The 15,745-nt window shown below is 45.9% G+C and overlaps 1 protein-coding gene across 2 annotated transcripts in view; it reads left to right on the forward strand.

The window, feature by feature from the left end:
• Window positions 1–363: 363 nt before the first annotated feature.
• The window catches only part of Nrg2 (neuregulin 2), a 184,560-nt gene continuing 169,178 nt past the window's right edge, over window positions 364–15,745 (forward strand). For both annotated transcript variants that reach the window (XM_052155396.1, XM_052155398.1), the window contains exon 1: window positions 364–1,353. In XM_052155396.1, the coding sequence (XP_052011356.1) occupies window positions 588–1,353 (766 nt within the window). In that variant the 5' untranslated portion in view covers window positions 364–587. The remainder of the gene's footprint in view (window positions 1,354–15,745) is intronic.

The following is a 15,745-nucleotide window of genomic DNA, read 5'->3' on the forward strand; positions in this document are numbered from 1 at the left end:
TCCTCTCAGAAAAGAAGAGGCAAGAAGCAGGCGCTCCATCCTGGCCCTGTCTCCCTCTCTGATACTTATAGTCTAGGGCTTAGGGCAGAGAGAGGCACGCCCTGAGTCCTACTCCTACTCCTCTGTTCTTGGGATGCTATCAGAAGCCGTCCTCACCTCACCGCACCAAACACCATTGTCATGCCTATAAATCCCAAGAGCAAAGGGTGGCACGATTTCTCCCGCGCCCCTGCGGGCTGAAGGCGGGCACTAAAGCAGTGCAGTTCCAAGCTTCCCCTGCAGAAGCCACGCTCTTGACTAGGTCCGGGGATAGAGGGGGCGCGAGAGAGCAAGTGGGCGGGCGTCCCATCCTCCGCATCCTCCTCCAAGTCCTGGCGCACAGGGAGGGAGCGCTGCGCTGCGCCCGGGCTGCGCATCGCGGCCCACTTGCCGCCTGTCCCCTGCCCTGGCTGGGCCACCTCCCCGGGCTGCCGGTGGAGGGCTTCGAGGCGCTAACGTTACGCTGTTTCCGGTTTTCCAGAGGGCTCTGTTTCCCCTCCCAAGGCGGCGGCGGCTGAGCGGCGGAGCCCCCCAAATGGCCTGGCCAGATGCGGCAGGTTTGCTGCTCAGCGCTGCCGCCGCCACTGGAGAAGGCTCGGTGCAGCAGCTACAGCCACAGCTACAGCTACAACTACAGCTACAGCTACAGCGACAGCAGCAGCAGCACCAGCAGAAGCAGCAGCAGCAGCAGCAGTACCACCACCACCAGCAGCAGCAGCAACAGCAGCAGCAGCGTGAGCAGCAGCGAGAGCAGCGGCGGCAGCAGCAGCAGCAGCAGCATCTTCCGTCCCGCTGCGCCCCCAGAGCCGCGGCCGCAGCCACAGCCGCAGCCCCGCAGCCCCGCAGCCCGGAGAGCCGCCGCCCGCTCGCGAGCCGCAGCCGCCGGCGGCATGAGGCGCGACCCGGCCCCCGGCTTCTCGATGCTGCTCTTCGGTGTGTCACTCGCCTGCTACTCGCCCAGCCTCAAGTCGGTGCAGGACCAGGCGTACAAGGCACCCGTGGTGGTGGAGGGCAAGGTACAGGGACTGGCCCCGGCAGGCGGTTCCAGCGCTAACAGCACCCGAGAGCCGCCCGCCTCGGGTCGGGTGGCGCTGGTGAAGGTGCTGGACAAGTGGCCGCTCCGGAGCGGGGGGCTGCAGCGCGAGCAGGTGATCAGCGTGGGCTCCTGTGCGCCGCTCGAAAGGAACCAGCGCTACATCTTTTTCCTGGAGCCCACCGAGCAGCCCTTAGTTTTTAAGACAGCCTTTGCCCCGGTCGACCCTAACGGCAAAAACATCAAGAAAGAGGTGGGCAAGATCCTGTGCACTGACTGCGGTGAGTCGCCCCCTCCTGCTGGAGAAAGGGGGGGAGGAGGAGGGAGGTGGTGGAGGGTGGGGGTGGGGCGGAGAGGTGCCGCAGGTGCCCAGGCCTGGCAGTGCACGGCCGCCGGGGGGTGGGGCCGCCCCTGAACAGGGAACCGGTCGCGGGTAGGTGAGGGTGTGGGTTTGGGGAGAAGGAGAATCAGGCTCAAAGTGTGCGCTAGGGGCGAGAGCTGGTGGGGAGGCGCTGGCCTGTGCCAACAGAGATCTGCGGCTGATGTATGGCATGTGGGGCTGGAAAGCTGCCATCATAGCCCAGTAGCGGAAGGGAAGACGGTGAGGTCCGGGAGGCGCTGGCCTGAGGCTCAGTGAGTCAGGAGTGACCCTCGGAGGCCTCGCCCGCTCAGCTCCCGGGGGCCTGCCTTGCCCAGGCTGGCAGGGTCTACAGGAGCAGCTGGGCAGACTCCCAGGCTGTGAAGGCCTCCGCTTACAAGTTCTCCTAGGGAATGATCGCCCCCGCCCCCTCCTTCCTCTCCCAGCTCCGTTGCTCTGCCCATCCACACCGCTGGCGCAGGCAGAGTTGGACTTTTTCTGCTACTGTTCCCCGTTCTCCATGTGGCTCTGGGCTGTTTTTCCTCCGTTGTGCTTCGCCTGTCTTTGCTAAGCTAGTAGCTCAACCTTCCCTCTTTAACACCCAGAACTAGTGAGCAGACACTCTTTTAGCAGTTTGTGAAGTATCTTACCTGGGCTTTGGTGGTGGTGGTGGTGGTGGTGGTGGTGGTGGTGGTGGTGGTGGTGGGAGTAACTTGCTTTTGCTGAATGTTTGAAGTTCAGCTCTAACATCATCCTGGCGGGATGCATTGACTGCATCTGCCTCTATCTTCACAATGCTGGATGCTGCACAGGAATGCAGGGCATTGTAAACGAAACGCTAGCCTGCTTATCTGTGCGGCCCCAGAGTGAAGGTCTCCCATGAGTTAAAGAAATGACACTTTAAACAGTCCTTTCTTCTTGTCTCTGAGTCCCACTGATTTCTCAATAAGATGGGGTTTTTTGGTTTTTTTTTTAAAGGCTGAATCTGTGGCGTTTAGTCTAACCCTGGACTGTTGAATCCCTGGATTGGGATAGATGTCCAGAACTCTTATAGAAGTGGGTGGTGTGTTTATCAATTTATTGACTAAACCTGGGTAGTGTAGTAGCAAAAATAATGTATAACACCTAGTTGGACATTTTTCTGCTTTCATCTTTTTAGAGCGATCAATGCCTTTGACTTTTGGACGCTTCCCTCTCCCTCCCCGCCCCCACTCCTCTAAGAGGCAAATTTTAGGCAGTTAGTTGTGGGAGTGTATCTAAGCACAGTACTAAACCCCGGATCACTTTAATGAGAAGAATCTTGGAAGAATCTTACCATGGAGAGAAAAACTTCCGGAATGACAGCAGTTTATGGTCTGGATAATATTCTAAGCAATGTTGTTGCCTGCTTTTTAACTTGGGTTTTATGCTCTGAAATGCTTTACGTGGACAAGTTGAGGCCAGCTCGGAGTGTCTCTCTTCCCTTTTCTTTTTTATTCTATTAAGTATTTTATCTGAGATCCCTTGGGGGAATTGTGGAACTAACTGTGTTGTGCAGGGGGAAGTGGATAGTAAAAACATGTATTGAACCTTGTCCAAGGACAGTTTCTGTCCTGAATATGCACAGTACGTGTCTCCACATGATCCCTCCTCAGGGTCACTGAGGACTGATAGCTATTGTCAGTCAGCCACTATCTGAGCAGGCATCCCTGCCTTTTGTCCCCTGCAGTCTCCTTCCTCACACCTTGGTTGTTTTCCCTTTACATTTAATAGTTTCAACAGTTGAATGCAGAGCTCGTGAAAGATTGGAGGTCACAGATGGACTCTGCTTTCAGACTCTGGGCATCTCGTATTATTTATGTGTAGTATGGTTCTTGCAGAGGTAAATTTAGGACTGCAATCACTTGTAAAGGGAAGGCCCTCACACGTCATAAATTATCGAGGAGCAGAAATGTATATAGCAGTAAATACTTTGGAATACAGAAAGAAAGGATGATAGTGTAGAGATAGGATCAGAGAAGCTTTACATAAGAGGATTAGAAACTAAAGGGCATTTCTGTGAGAGGAGACTTATGGAATTGGAGATAATATGACAGAAGAATATAAATTGAATTTTCTTATTTTCTACTATATGAATAAAGAAAACATGTGCTGTAATGGTATATTAAATGAGGAAACAAAATCGGCCTAACTAACCACAACACCTTCCTTGTATTCAGCAGGAAATAGCTAACACATTCATTTTCTGTTTTCTATTCTAAAGAAAGCCCTGTGGGCCACAGGGTCATTGGGAACATTCTCTCCTTGGAGCAGATTTGCCCATTGCAAAATAGGGAAGCTGGCACTTGGAAACTGTCATTGTGGCTGTTATATTGAGCAACTGGGGTTGAATCGTTACTTTGTTATGCCAGTTTCAGGTCTGAGCTGTCTGGGCTTGAGAGGTGTGGCTCCTGGGGAGGTCTTCTGCAAGCAGTGTTTGGGAAGGAGACTTAGAGATAATGTGCCACGTGGAGGGAAATAGTGTACTTAAAGCACAATCCTAAGTCATTCCAAACCAAGGGTCATACTGGACCCCTTCCAAAAGGTCCTCATAAAGGCTTGTTGCAGCTGTGAAGTGTGGCAGAGGGATCTCTCTGAGAGCAATGCTGAACCAAAGGGGCATATTTTATAGATCCAATGTATAGCATCTATCAAAATGACTACCTCTAGTGGTAAAGAGTAAAATCTTTCTATTGTTAAGTAATTTGCATATATGGAGATGTTTTCTGAGCTTTCTGTGGGAAGGAGAGGTAGAGCTACAAAGGCCCTAGAAGGACTGTGTGACTCTGTTTCAGGCTGCAGGTGTGTCCTGTTCCTTACACAGTGCTCACTGGTAAGATGTGCTCACACATATTTGGTGTAACTGCTTTCTCAGATACATGTTTTTAAGCCATTTCCTAATTGAACAGATGCGGGAGAGGAGACAGTGGGAAAGAAGATCGTGTCTTCTTTTGGGACTTGCTGACTTGTGGTTCTCCAGTGCGTGATGTGCTTCTGTGGACTTTGAAATCAATCTGCCACCCACATTGCCATCTTAGAGGAAGGTGGTTCACAGAACTTAGTATAGCAAAAATGGCCAAATATTTTTAAAACGCTGTTTATTTGCAGAATCTTTTCTTTCCAGCCAGCTGGGAAGCCAGCTGTGCTGCAGCTTGAAGATGGAAGAGGGAAACCAGATTAGAAACCGGCCTGTCCCAGGGGCTTGGTTATAGGTTCAGGGGCTCAGTTGCCACCCTATGCCATTATTTCTTGGGTGACTGCTTTCCTCTGTAGAATGGAATTTGTGGGACAGAAATAACATCTTATCTCTGAGATCCCTTTTGTCCTCATCCTTGCCCCTGGCAGAGGTTGGTATTGTGTCTAGATGAGACAGTCTTTTGAATGGATGAAGTCAAGTGAAGTTCAAAAAAAGAGCTTCCAAATTCATGTTGAAACACACTCAACTTCCTGATCTGTGACCCGGGGTGGGGGTGGGGGTGGAGAATGAGTCTGAAGATAGCCTTTACTTGTCACTATGGGAACCCATTTTTCTTTTCTTGCCCCCCCTTCCAAAGGAGCCCTTATTAATTAGAGTACTAGGCCACTGATAGGCTTTATCAGTGTGGTAACTGCTGCTAATGGGATCTGAGAGGTAGGAAGGTCTTGCTGGAGAGGATGCTTTCTGGGGTGAAGGTAGGAGGAGGTAGGTTACCATCCCCCCCTAATTTAGGATGCAAAGAAAGGAACTATTAATTTGGTTTGCAAATGTTTTGGGATCCCAGGAGCCTGGTTAACAGTCTAAATGACTAACTTCCTCTTAGCTCCTAATCAAGGCATTTGTACTTCTTACCAATCCTTTATTATCCAGAGCTTTTAAATGTTATTCTCTGATTAACAGCTTATTTTTAAAATGAAACTACACTTATGTTTTTATATAAGAAACACATTGCTAATGTTCAAAACTCAGCAAGTCCATCAGAGTATAAATTGCATGGTTTCCTTTTGTCTGCCTTCAGCTACCTGCTCTAAAACAGTTGTTTGGTTTTGAAATATGTCTTTTTCTAAAAGGCATTTTCCCCAAAGTAGTGTTTTAATTTTTTATTCTTATTTTATTTTGTTTTATTTTATTTGTGAATGGAGTGTGTCAACTTTGCCATCAAGACAATTTTATGGTAAAATTTTCACATGTCACAATCCAAGATCTTAACTACTTGGGTTCTGTTACTTCCAAGTTCTTTTCTGTGTCAAGCTATCTAGTCAAAACCTTTCTTTTTCACTTCATCCACATTTTACCTCACAAATACAATCCTAGGATTAGAATCTAAAATCTCAACTTAGTTTTTAGATGCTGAGCTATTGAAACATAGTCTATGGCCACACATGGTGGTGCACACCTTCAATCCCAGCATAGTGAGTTCCAGTGAGTCAGGACCTACCTGATGAAACCATGTGGTAATGTGTGTGTAGATGTGTGTGTGTGTGTGTGTACACGCATGCATATATATGCATATATGTATGTGTATGTATATGTATATGTGTATGTGTATGTGTATGTGTATGTGTATGTATATGTATATGTAAATGTATATATGTATGCATATATATATTTATACACACACAGACACACACACAAAGGTAAGTGATTAGAGTGTTTGAGAAAATCAGGGAAGTGCTTTTGGTTAAGTAGAAGAGAAAATAAATATGAAATATAATAAACAGTCTTTACCCCCTCAGTTGGCTTAGTGGCATCCAGTGCTTTAGATACTGACTTGGAAAGGGGAATGGTGATATCAATATCAGTCTGCATGTCTTTTTTTTTGAGTCATGGACTTACTATGCAGCCCTGGTTACAAGCCCAGAACCCTGTAGAGTTTTAAACAACATATTCTTGGATTTTTCTTTTCAAAAGTTGAAATGGTGTTAGTATAAATTTTACTAAAGATTTGCTCCCACCCAGTTTTGAATTTGGATGTGAAATGGGGATTGCTTTCTACCATCCCTAGTGGGTTAAGCTTCTCAGCCCACTGACTATTTAGAATTTGCACATAGAGATAAATCTAGTTTGTGAGTTTTAAGGGATGAAGTCCGCTACTCCAGAGCAATGTGGCTGAGTTGACTGCGAAAGAGCAAACTCATGACGAAGTTGAAAATGTTTCTTTTTCGTCTTTACAATTAGTTTTTGTGACAAAGCAACTGGAACGCTTAAAATTTAAAACCCAATATCACCTTTTTTTCCTTTTCAGTGAGAAAAAAAATAGATGACAAAAGAGAATGCCAATTTCAAATAAAATCCTTACACAATCTGCTGATTTTTCCCTTGAGTGGCAGGGTCCAAGTCATTACTGGGAGAGAATTTTGTTTTGAAAGTGTCATCTCAAACTGCAAAAATGTCTGTTAAACATCATAATTAAGCATGCTAAAGGAGAAACTACGTTGTCAAAATGCCCAGTTAATCCACCCAAACATCTCAAACCCACTCTTTGCTGAAATGTTTAGCCTTTTTATGAAATTAAAGTCCACAGGCCTAGCCAGCACGAAGGCCCAGAGAGTCAAGGCTGACCACTGGAGTTAGAGCTTTAGAATCCACACTGTGGAAGAAGGGAACTGAGGTCTACACATTGTCCCCCAACTTCCATACACTCAGTAGCAGGTGCACACACATACGCCAATGAATAAACAAACAAATAAATGTAAAAGAGAACAATGCACACAAACTGATCGAGCTGAGCTAGAGACCCATGAAAGGCTGTAAGAAACTGGGCAGACATGGAGGACAAGTGGATGGAGGGCATTCGGATGACATGAAGAAGACGCCCTAGAACCCAGGCAAAGACTTGGGAAGCCTTTTGCCAAGCTGGGGTCAAAAGACGAATTATACTGATTGAAATCAGTTGCTGCCAATCAGCTGTGATGCTTCTGGTAATTATGAAATCAAGTTGAATCCAGGACTCTTTCCCCAGCTAGTCGCTTCAAGGAGAGTGTGGCATATGAGCTCAAACCACAGTCACATTCCCTCCCGCTTTGTATATGCAGTGAGAGCCAAACACCTCTCCAGGGACCTTTTCTGGGACAGAGGCAGAGCACCTCCAAAGCCAATACTTCTGTGAGCCTCTGCTCAGCACACGGCTGTGTTGCTAGCCTCCAGGGTGGGTAAAAGGGCTTGATGTTGAGGTTTGGTCTGTTGCTCTGTATTGTAACGCTAAGTTCAGGGGTAGGGGCAAGACTCGGTTGCCCCAGAGACAAGAGAGTCATCCTCACATGGACCACAAGTGATGCTATGTGACCTTGCACCCAAGTTATTTCTGATTGGTGAATAAGGATGCCTACAGCCTATAGCTGGTCAGAATTGAGACAGGCAGAGCTAGGGGTTCGCAGGCTTGAGGAGACCACAAGAGGAGAGAGAAGAGGGTGAAGAGAGTAGAAAGATGTCATCGGTTAGGAGTCAAGAAAGCATGGCCCTGAGGGCTGGCCAAACGGAGTTAAGAGCAACACAGATGAAACATAGTGAGTAAGAACTCGGGGTTATTGACAGGAAATAGATTTTAATAGCACAGAGGGTAGGTGTCTGCCCAGCATTGGTGCTAATAAAGGCTTATTATAAATATAAAGGTCATATTTGTCTTTTATCCAGAAATGAAATGGTCAAAGGTGGGTTAGAAACCCTGGGTTGGGATTAAATATTTTCAACCACAGGTTGACATTTCACTTCCCCTTGCAGATGTTTCCAGAAAGGCCGAGAGGCACTGGTATCCTCATGATTTCTGTGTCTAAGACTCCTGCCAAGATATGACAGCCAGGTTACTCTCGATGCTTTTTCTGGATGCAGAATCCTTTGTGTCTTTTTTTTAAAAAAATCATTCATGGATTCCGTACTCTGTTTTAAGGACATTGGCTCCCCACCCCTTTCCTCTTTGTCTGCTTTATGGAGGCTGAGAATGGACTGTCCTTGTCCATTAGGCTGAGATGTTTTACTTGGCCTTGATCTTGGTGTTGGCCCATCTAACAAAAACCAAAATGAACTAACTCAGAATTGTATGAAAAGAAGGTCTGTCACCACAGGGCTGAACACCTAACCCCGACTGTTCAACACTCAGGGTAGCATTAATTCTGTTTTGACAGCCATGTGATCTGGATCCCAAAGGTTTGGTTATTTAAAGGGATTTTTAAATTGTTTATCCTTTAGATGTTTATTTCAACAAATTGGCGATAGATCCCGTTAGCAGTGAATTTACAATTCTGGACTACACAGATGTAACAGCAGTGCAACTTAGACTGTATGAAATGTTGTAAGTTATGACAACACAGTGCTTGAGAGGGGTGCCAGGGCGTCATGAAGGGAATGGCAGCCGTATCTGTTGGAGAGTTTTGAGATGTGATTCCAAGTGAGAGATGGGTGTGGTGAGAGTAGTTTGAGGATAAAGCGAGATGAATCCATTAATTAAAATCAATTCACTGAGCATGGTGGTACATGCCTTTAATCCCAGCTCTTGGGTGGCAGAGGCAAGTGGATCTCTGAGTTCCAAGACAACACAGAGAAATCCTGTCTCAAAAACAAAAACAAAACAAAACAAATTGGTTCCATGCAGAGAGCAGCATTCACAGTACTAGAAGGCCGTGTCTGTGGTTGACAGACAGACAAGGAAGGAAGTGAGAAATAGGAAACAGGCCAGGTGCTCTGAGCTAGGGTGATAGTGCCTTTCGTCTGAACGCTAGGTTGATGAGTTTGTTCTTACCTGTGTGAGCAGCATTTGAAGTCTTAGTTTAAAAAAAAAAAAGCTTGCTCAGCTATTGGGAGCACTGACTGCTCTTCCACAGGATACAGGTTCGATTCCCAGGACCTACATTGGTGTTTCGCAACCTGCTTTAACTCCAATTCCAGAGGTTGTGAATCCCTCTTCTGGCTTACATGGGCACTAGGCACATACAAGTGGTACACAGACAAACATGCGGGCAAAACATCCAGACACGCAAAAAATAATTAATAAGACAAAACCAAAAACAATATAAACCAGTCATGATGGCGTATGCCTTTAATCCTAGCACATTGAAAACAAAGGCAAGCAGATCCCTGTGAGTGAAAGCCCAGCCTGGTCTATATAGTGAACTCCAGGATATACAGGGATATGTAGAGAGACTCTGTCTAAAACAAAGAAACAAAATAATCTTGGTGGGCTAGAGAGATGGCTCAGCGGTTAAGAGCACTGACTGCTCTTCCGGAGGTCATGAGTTCAAATCCCAGCAACCACATGCTGGCTCACAACTACCTCGTAATGAGATTTGATGCTCTCTTCTGGGGTCTCTGAAGACAGCTACAGTGTACTTACATATAATAATAAATAAATCTTTTTTTAAAAATCTTGCTAATATTTGGTTATCCATGAATGTGGATGTAGTTTGTCAATTTTAAGGTGTTTCATGGTTTGCGATGGTATTGTAAATGGTATTATTAACTTGATTTCATTTTCTAATTTCTCATTGCTAGTAGTTACCTCTCAGTATCCAAGGGACACCAGTTCCATGACCCTAATATCCAAATCTGTAGGTGCTCAAGTCCCTTATGGATACAACAGTGTTTGTGCATAACCTAGACATCCTCCTAGAGCTGTCTCTAAATTATGCATAATACCTCATGTGAGGTCAAAGCTCTGTTGTTATTGACATGCTTTTCTTAGGAGATAAAGACAAGATGAAAGCCCACGTGCATTCTGCACAGAAGTACCTACCACAGGCACAGCTACACAGTACAGTCTCTTGATCCATAAACCACGCCTACGGAAAGCTGATGATATTAACAGCAATTCTTTTTGGGTGTGGTGATGGTGATTAAAGGCTACATCTTCGTGATGTTATACAAACTGAGCTGAAACCCCCCACACACCCTTCTATTTTTAATGTTGATTTTGTATCCTGTGACCCTAATAAATTCACTTTTTTTCCCCGTATGTGCCAGTAGCGCTTTTCCTTTTTGGAATTGTTGGGACTTTCTATGCACATGATTATGTTGTCAGCAAAAAAGTTCAATTTTTCCTTTCTGTTTGTCATTTCTTTCTTTTTCTTCCCTTATTGCACCGGCTGGGGCTGCCAAGTACAATGTTGAATAGGAGTGCTGAGAGCAGCCAGCCTTGTTCTATTCATGGAGGAAAACATCCAGACTTTCATTATTAATTATGATGTTAGATGAGGTTTCTGAAAATATGCCCTTGCTGTATAACACACACATACACACACACACAAAATCCTACTAAATACAAGTGTAATGACCAAGGACTTCAGTCTTCTGGTCAGGTGGACTTGGCCTTGGAAATCATCTTTTGTGTTTTCCGGATGGGAGTTACTGGGTGAATTACTTTCCCATAAAATGGGAATGGTGGTCTTTTAATGGAATTGCTATGAATACAGCTATGAATATAGCGATATAAAAGGAGTATATCACTCCCCTTCTCTTCTTCACTGAGTCTCACTATGTGGCCCTGGCTAGTTAAGACCTCCCTATGCAGACCAAATTGGCTTTGAACTCAGAGATCAGTCTGCCTCTGACATCCACGTGCTGGGGCTAAAGGCATCTGCTACCAAGCCTGACCAAATGTTTCTTCTTATTAACCTAGAGCAATGTAAGCAGGAAGGGTGGATAAACAAAAATGTCAAGTAGACGTGTACAGAGTACAGAAAAGTATACACAGAGCTATCCTTTTCACCCAGATGTTTCTACTAAGCTGAGTCTGAGAGTTACTGGGTTGGGTTTGTGGGGAGGGGCAGGGGTAGTGAGAGGAAGATGGGTTGTGTAAGAGCAGTCTTATTTTAGGATAGCCCATGGGAGTCCCTGGGCCTGGATGCTGACCTTGGGGCGGGCAAATATGCTTCAGATCTTGATGGGCTTGTGAGTATGTTGTGGTCACTTTGGGGGGACATCTGTGGTAAATACTGTTTTCTCGTTTTCACAAACACGAAGTCTAAGGCCCAGACTTGTCAGTGTTTCTTCAAACATCGCATTTCGCTCACGGGGTGAATGAACTGTTGTAGTCCTGCTGGGTCCCTGCTCTGACTTCAACAGATTGTAGCTTACATTTTACAGCTGTCAGGGGGAGTTGCTGAAAGATCCCAGGACCAGGCTGAAAGCTTCTGTATTTTCAAAGCAGACTCTTTGACTCACCGATTTGATTTGGGGTTTCCAGATCTAGGGGTTGGCTCCTTTATGCCTAAGTTGGGACAAATCTGACAGTGGCCCATAGTCAGAGAAGTAACGAGGTCATGTCACAGGTGGCAGTTTTGCAGTTTGTGCATTTAATTTTATTTAATTAATTTGTTGATTGCTGTGTAGAATCTGATAGAAATACTTTGCTTCTTAGATGTTTACAGAACAAGACTTCTTGCTTTGGATTCTTTCTCTCTGTGGGTACCATTAACCTATAGGTAGCCTATGGTACCTATGGCTGGCCATAGATCCTGAAGAATTATTCGGGTTTTATTCTTCCAGTCTTAGTATTTGTCACCAGCTTCACTGACTGACATGTCTCTGCCCATTTATTTTTTGGCTTAGACACATTTTGAAATCACTCAAATGACAGCCCAAGCCAAGGGACCAGAACTGCTTTGGCAAGCATCTCCAGCTGTTTCAATAAGGGCAACACTTAGACCTTAGGCATCCTTCAGTTCAGTGTTTTTCTGGAGGGCCCATGATCTTCTCACAGAATCATCACTATTACTGTTTGTCTGATACAGGTTTTTCGAGGTGTGTAGCCCTGTCTAGCCTGAGACTCACTCTAGGTATCAGGCTAGTCTCATATTTGCATCAATCCTCCCTCTGCTTCCCAAGTGCAGGGACTGCAGGCGTGCAGCCACCCTGCCTGGCTAGTGTCCTCCATATTCTTGCAAGCAGCTCCCTCTTTTCCTGAACTTTAGAATTCTCTGTTGGCAATTTTCTTCACATAGGGCAATATTTTGGCATGACTTTCCTTTCTGATTGGTTAGTTGGCATTCTGAGACATCTAGCACTTTCTCCTGCCACCTGAGCTTTCCAAATATTCTCCATTCTGACTCCCACAGGAGTGTCAAGTGGTACTTGTTTATCTCACTTGCTCGTGTGTCAGAACAAGTGCCTCAAGAGGTGTGGCCAGGTACCATTTTTGTAGTAAGCTAAGTTCAGAGTTTACTGTACTCTTTTTACTTGGTAGGCAATTGGGGGCTTCTGGGAGCATAGTTTCTTAGAACCATCTTTTAATTTCAAAGAGGCGCACATTAACCCATTCAAACTATCGTATGTCTACCACTTGGTTAGTTACCTTTCTTCAGTCCTATCCACTTCTTTCTTAGCGTCCAGCTTTTCCCTTTCAGCTCCTTCTGGTTTACACTGTGCATCTCCTCATCTCCTCCGAGTTCCCTGGGGCAAATCTCCCTTTTGTCTGCTCACTATTTCTCAAAATCCTCTCTCTTCCTGCCAGTGTCCCACCTCCTATTTCTTGCCTTAGTTCATTGGCCATCGACTTTTTAATTAACAGGTAGTGCTTATAAGAGATTCTCTCTACACTATTCCTTCCTAGGAATTAGGCATTTTCTATGTCTGCTTGGTTGAAGTATTGGGTGAGAAATATGGAGGTCAGTATAGTTTCTCTGTAAGGAACTTACTTTCTGCTAGCCCAGCAGCAGCAAGTCCTGAGGGCAACTGGTCATGGTCTCAACAGGAGGCTCTGACATTCAACCTTCTTTGAGCCACAAGTCTCTTTCTCCGGGCCTGGGACTGCGGGCACAATCTCCTTGCGTGGACTCTCACCTTCCTGTGCTTGCTTACACCAGCAGATTAAGTAGGTGAAAACAGGAAGGCATGGACTGGGGCATCTCTCTCAGCTCTGTTGTCAGTTGATGCAGCTGAAGGGAAAGATAATGTGAAGAGTTTTTTTTTTTTTTTAAAGAGGGAGGGGAAAGTGTCAGACATAGCCTATTAGTCAGAGTGAACCCAAGGCTCATAAATGAAGTTTTTTTCTGTGAAAGGGTAGGGGATATTTCTGTAGAAGGCAGCTTGTGTGGCTGTTACATAGTCGATCTCTCTATCGCTCTCTCATTTAATTAATTAGCTACTTTTTAGTTTTGGGTCTCTTTTTTGTCTGTCATCTGTCTGTCTGTCTGTCTTTTGAGACCCTAACTTCCTAAGTAGCTTAAGCAGGTCTAGAATTGTCAGTCCTACCACCACAGCCCTCCTGTTGAATTATAGTTGTGTACCAGTTTCCTAGTTTCCTATATACAGCCTCTTCTCATGGATTTTACTGACTGCCTTACCTGATACTTCCTTCATCACCCTCCTTCCTCGTCAGTCCCTCTGATTTGCCCACTCTTAACCTAAAGGCAGCAGCTCCTCCTCAGCCCCATCATCATCAGAAAAAAAAAAATCCAGAAAATTCTATGATGAAATCTCCAATCCTCCCTTGGACTTTAGATCTTACAGTCTCTATTGGAAGATGTGAGTAAGACCTGGGATAGGAGAAACTTTGAACTGTCACAGATCTGCCTGCATCTCTAGTAAGGTTCATCTGACTCTTAATAGCATGCATATTAAATTGTCTTGGCCAGATACTGACATCGATCCCATCCAGATGGCCTCTCCAGGACCTAGTGCTTCAGACCAACACCGAGAAGACCCTAAGCTATGGGTCTGGGCACGCCTTGGTCCTTAAAGCTTTAAATGACCTCTTCACTGAGATACTCTAAAGCCAACGTCTTTTTCCCTTGCAAGCTCAGTCAGGGCTTAAGGACAGCCATTTGCCAGGAACTCTGCTTCCCTCACTTGTCAGTCTAGAGAAGCTGGTTCTTCTGAAGTGGAACCTAGAAGTACGGGGGAGGCATTCGTGGAGAAGTCTTGAATATTGCCCATGCTAGCTGCACCTGAAATGATTGCATGCCGATCTGGAGGCTGTGCTTCCTGCTTCTGCTCAGGGCAGAGCAAGATATCACCCCTTGTTGCTGGTTGGAGGAAGGACATGAGTGACCCCAGGTGGAGAAGGAGCTGCAGTCTCCATTCTTGTAAATGACCTGAGCGGTTCCCATCACACATCGTGTACTCGGCAGAGAGTAGGGTGGATGAGAATTGTAGGGAAAAGGAATGCTATTTCCACCTCAGCCAACGTCATCCCTGCTTACATCCTTGTTCCCTCGCCATTTCTTCTGCGTGGTAGCGTGGGGCTGGGTCTCCAGTGAATGATCCTCTTTGGGGACAGAGCACGTTTGACAGAAGTAAACGTTGAAAGCATCAGTTTTAGAGGCGCTCTGTGGAGGAGCGGCTTAAAACCTCAGAACATGCCGAGGAGGAGCTTCTTGTAAAGGGAAACATCTGGTTTGGAAGAGCTCCAGTGAGTTCAGCGCTCACTGAGCCAACCAAGGTCATGAACCACATTCTTAAGTAAGAGGACTTTAGCTGGGGATGTGGCTCGGTGGGTAGAGTGCTTGTCTAGCATCGCTGAGGTTGTGGGTTCAATCCCTGTGGCATGGCGGTGCTCACCTTTAATCCCAGCACTTGAGCGGCAGAGGCAGGTGGATCTCTGAAATTGAGGCCAGCCTGGCGTACATAGCTCCAGGCCAGGCAGAGCTACCTCGCAAGAACCTGTCTGAAAACAAACAAACAAATAAAAACAAACACACCACAAAGGGGGAAGGGGAGGGAGACAGCTTGTTTTTTTTTTTTTCAACTGTGACCTCAAACAGTAGCCTGATCATTGCTGAAAAGAGGTGAGTGTGGTGCTTGCAAGAGGAAGACAGAGAGGGACTGGCGTTACCGAGGGTGACTCAATAGACCAGACTCTGATCCTATGGTCCAGAGATGACTTATCTTGCGAATGGCTCATTACTCACAATTATAAGTTTGGGGGCAGTGCTCCATGCTGGCATGCAGTTGAACTGGGTGCCCTTAAAAGCTGAAGTCAGTTTGTGGGTCCTGCCATGAGCATCCCCAGTAATAACATAAGTTTAACTTCTGGTTTTTCGGATGCGTCCATGTTTTCTTTCCCTCTCCTGCCTTCTCAAATCATTCCAGGCATGGGCTCTCTCTCCTTCCGTCGTCGTTGTCCACCTTGTAAATGGTCATTGGCTTCCTAAGGGGCTGTTCTTACTTCTCTTCCCCATGTATGTCACCTGTTTTGAAAGTTTCTCCAATCCCTAGTGTGGATGAATTGCTTTCTTTACAGCTGACTATTCAGCCAATTGAGCGCATCTTACTCCGTGACTCCATAGCTCTACCACCTGGGGCATATTGATTAACTTTAGGTCCCTTCATTGTAAAATAGAGCCCCAAATAGTAGCTATCTCGAGGATTTGTGATCGACTCCATGGGAAGT

The sequence above is a fragment of the Apodemus sylvaticus genome, chromosome 13 (genome assembly GCF_947179515.1).
Source record: "Apodemus sylvaticus chromosome 13, mApoSyl1.1, whole genome shotgun sequence".
Taxonomy (NCBI): Eukaryota; Metazoa; Chordata; class Mammalia; order Rodentia; family Muridae; genus Apodemus; species Apodemus sylvaticus.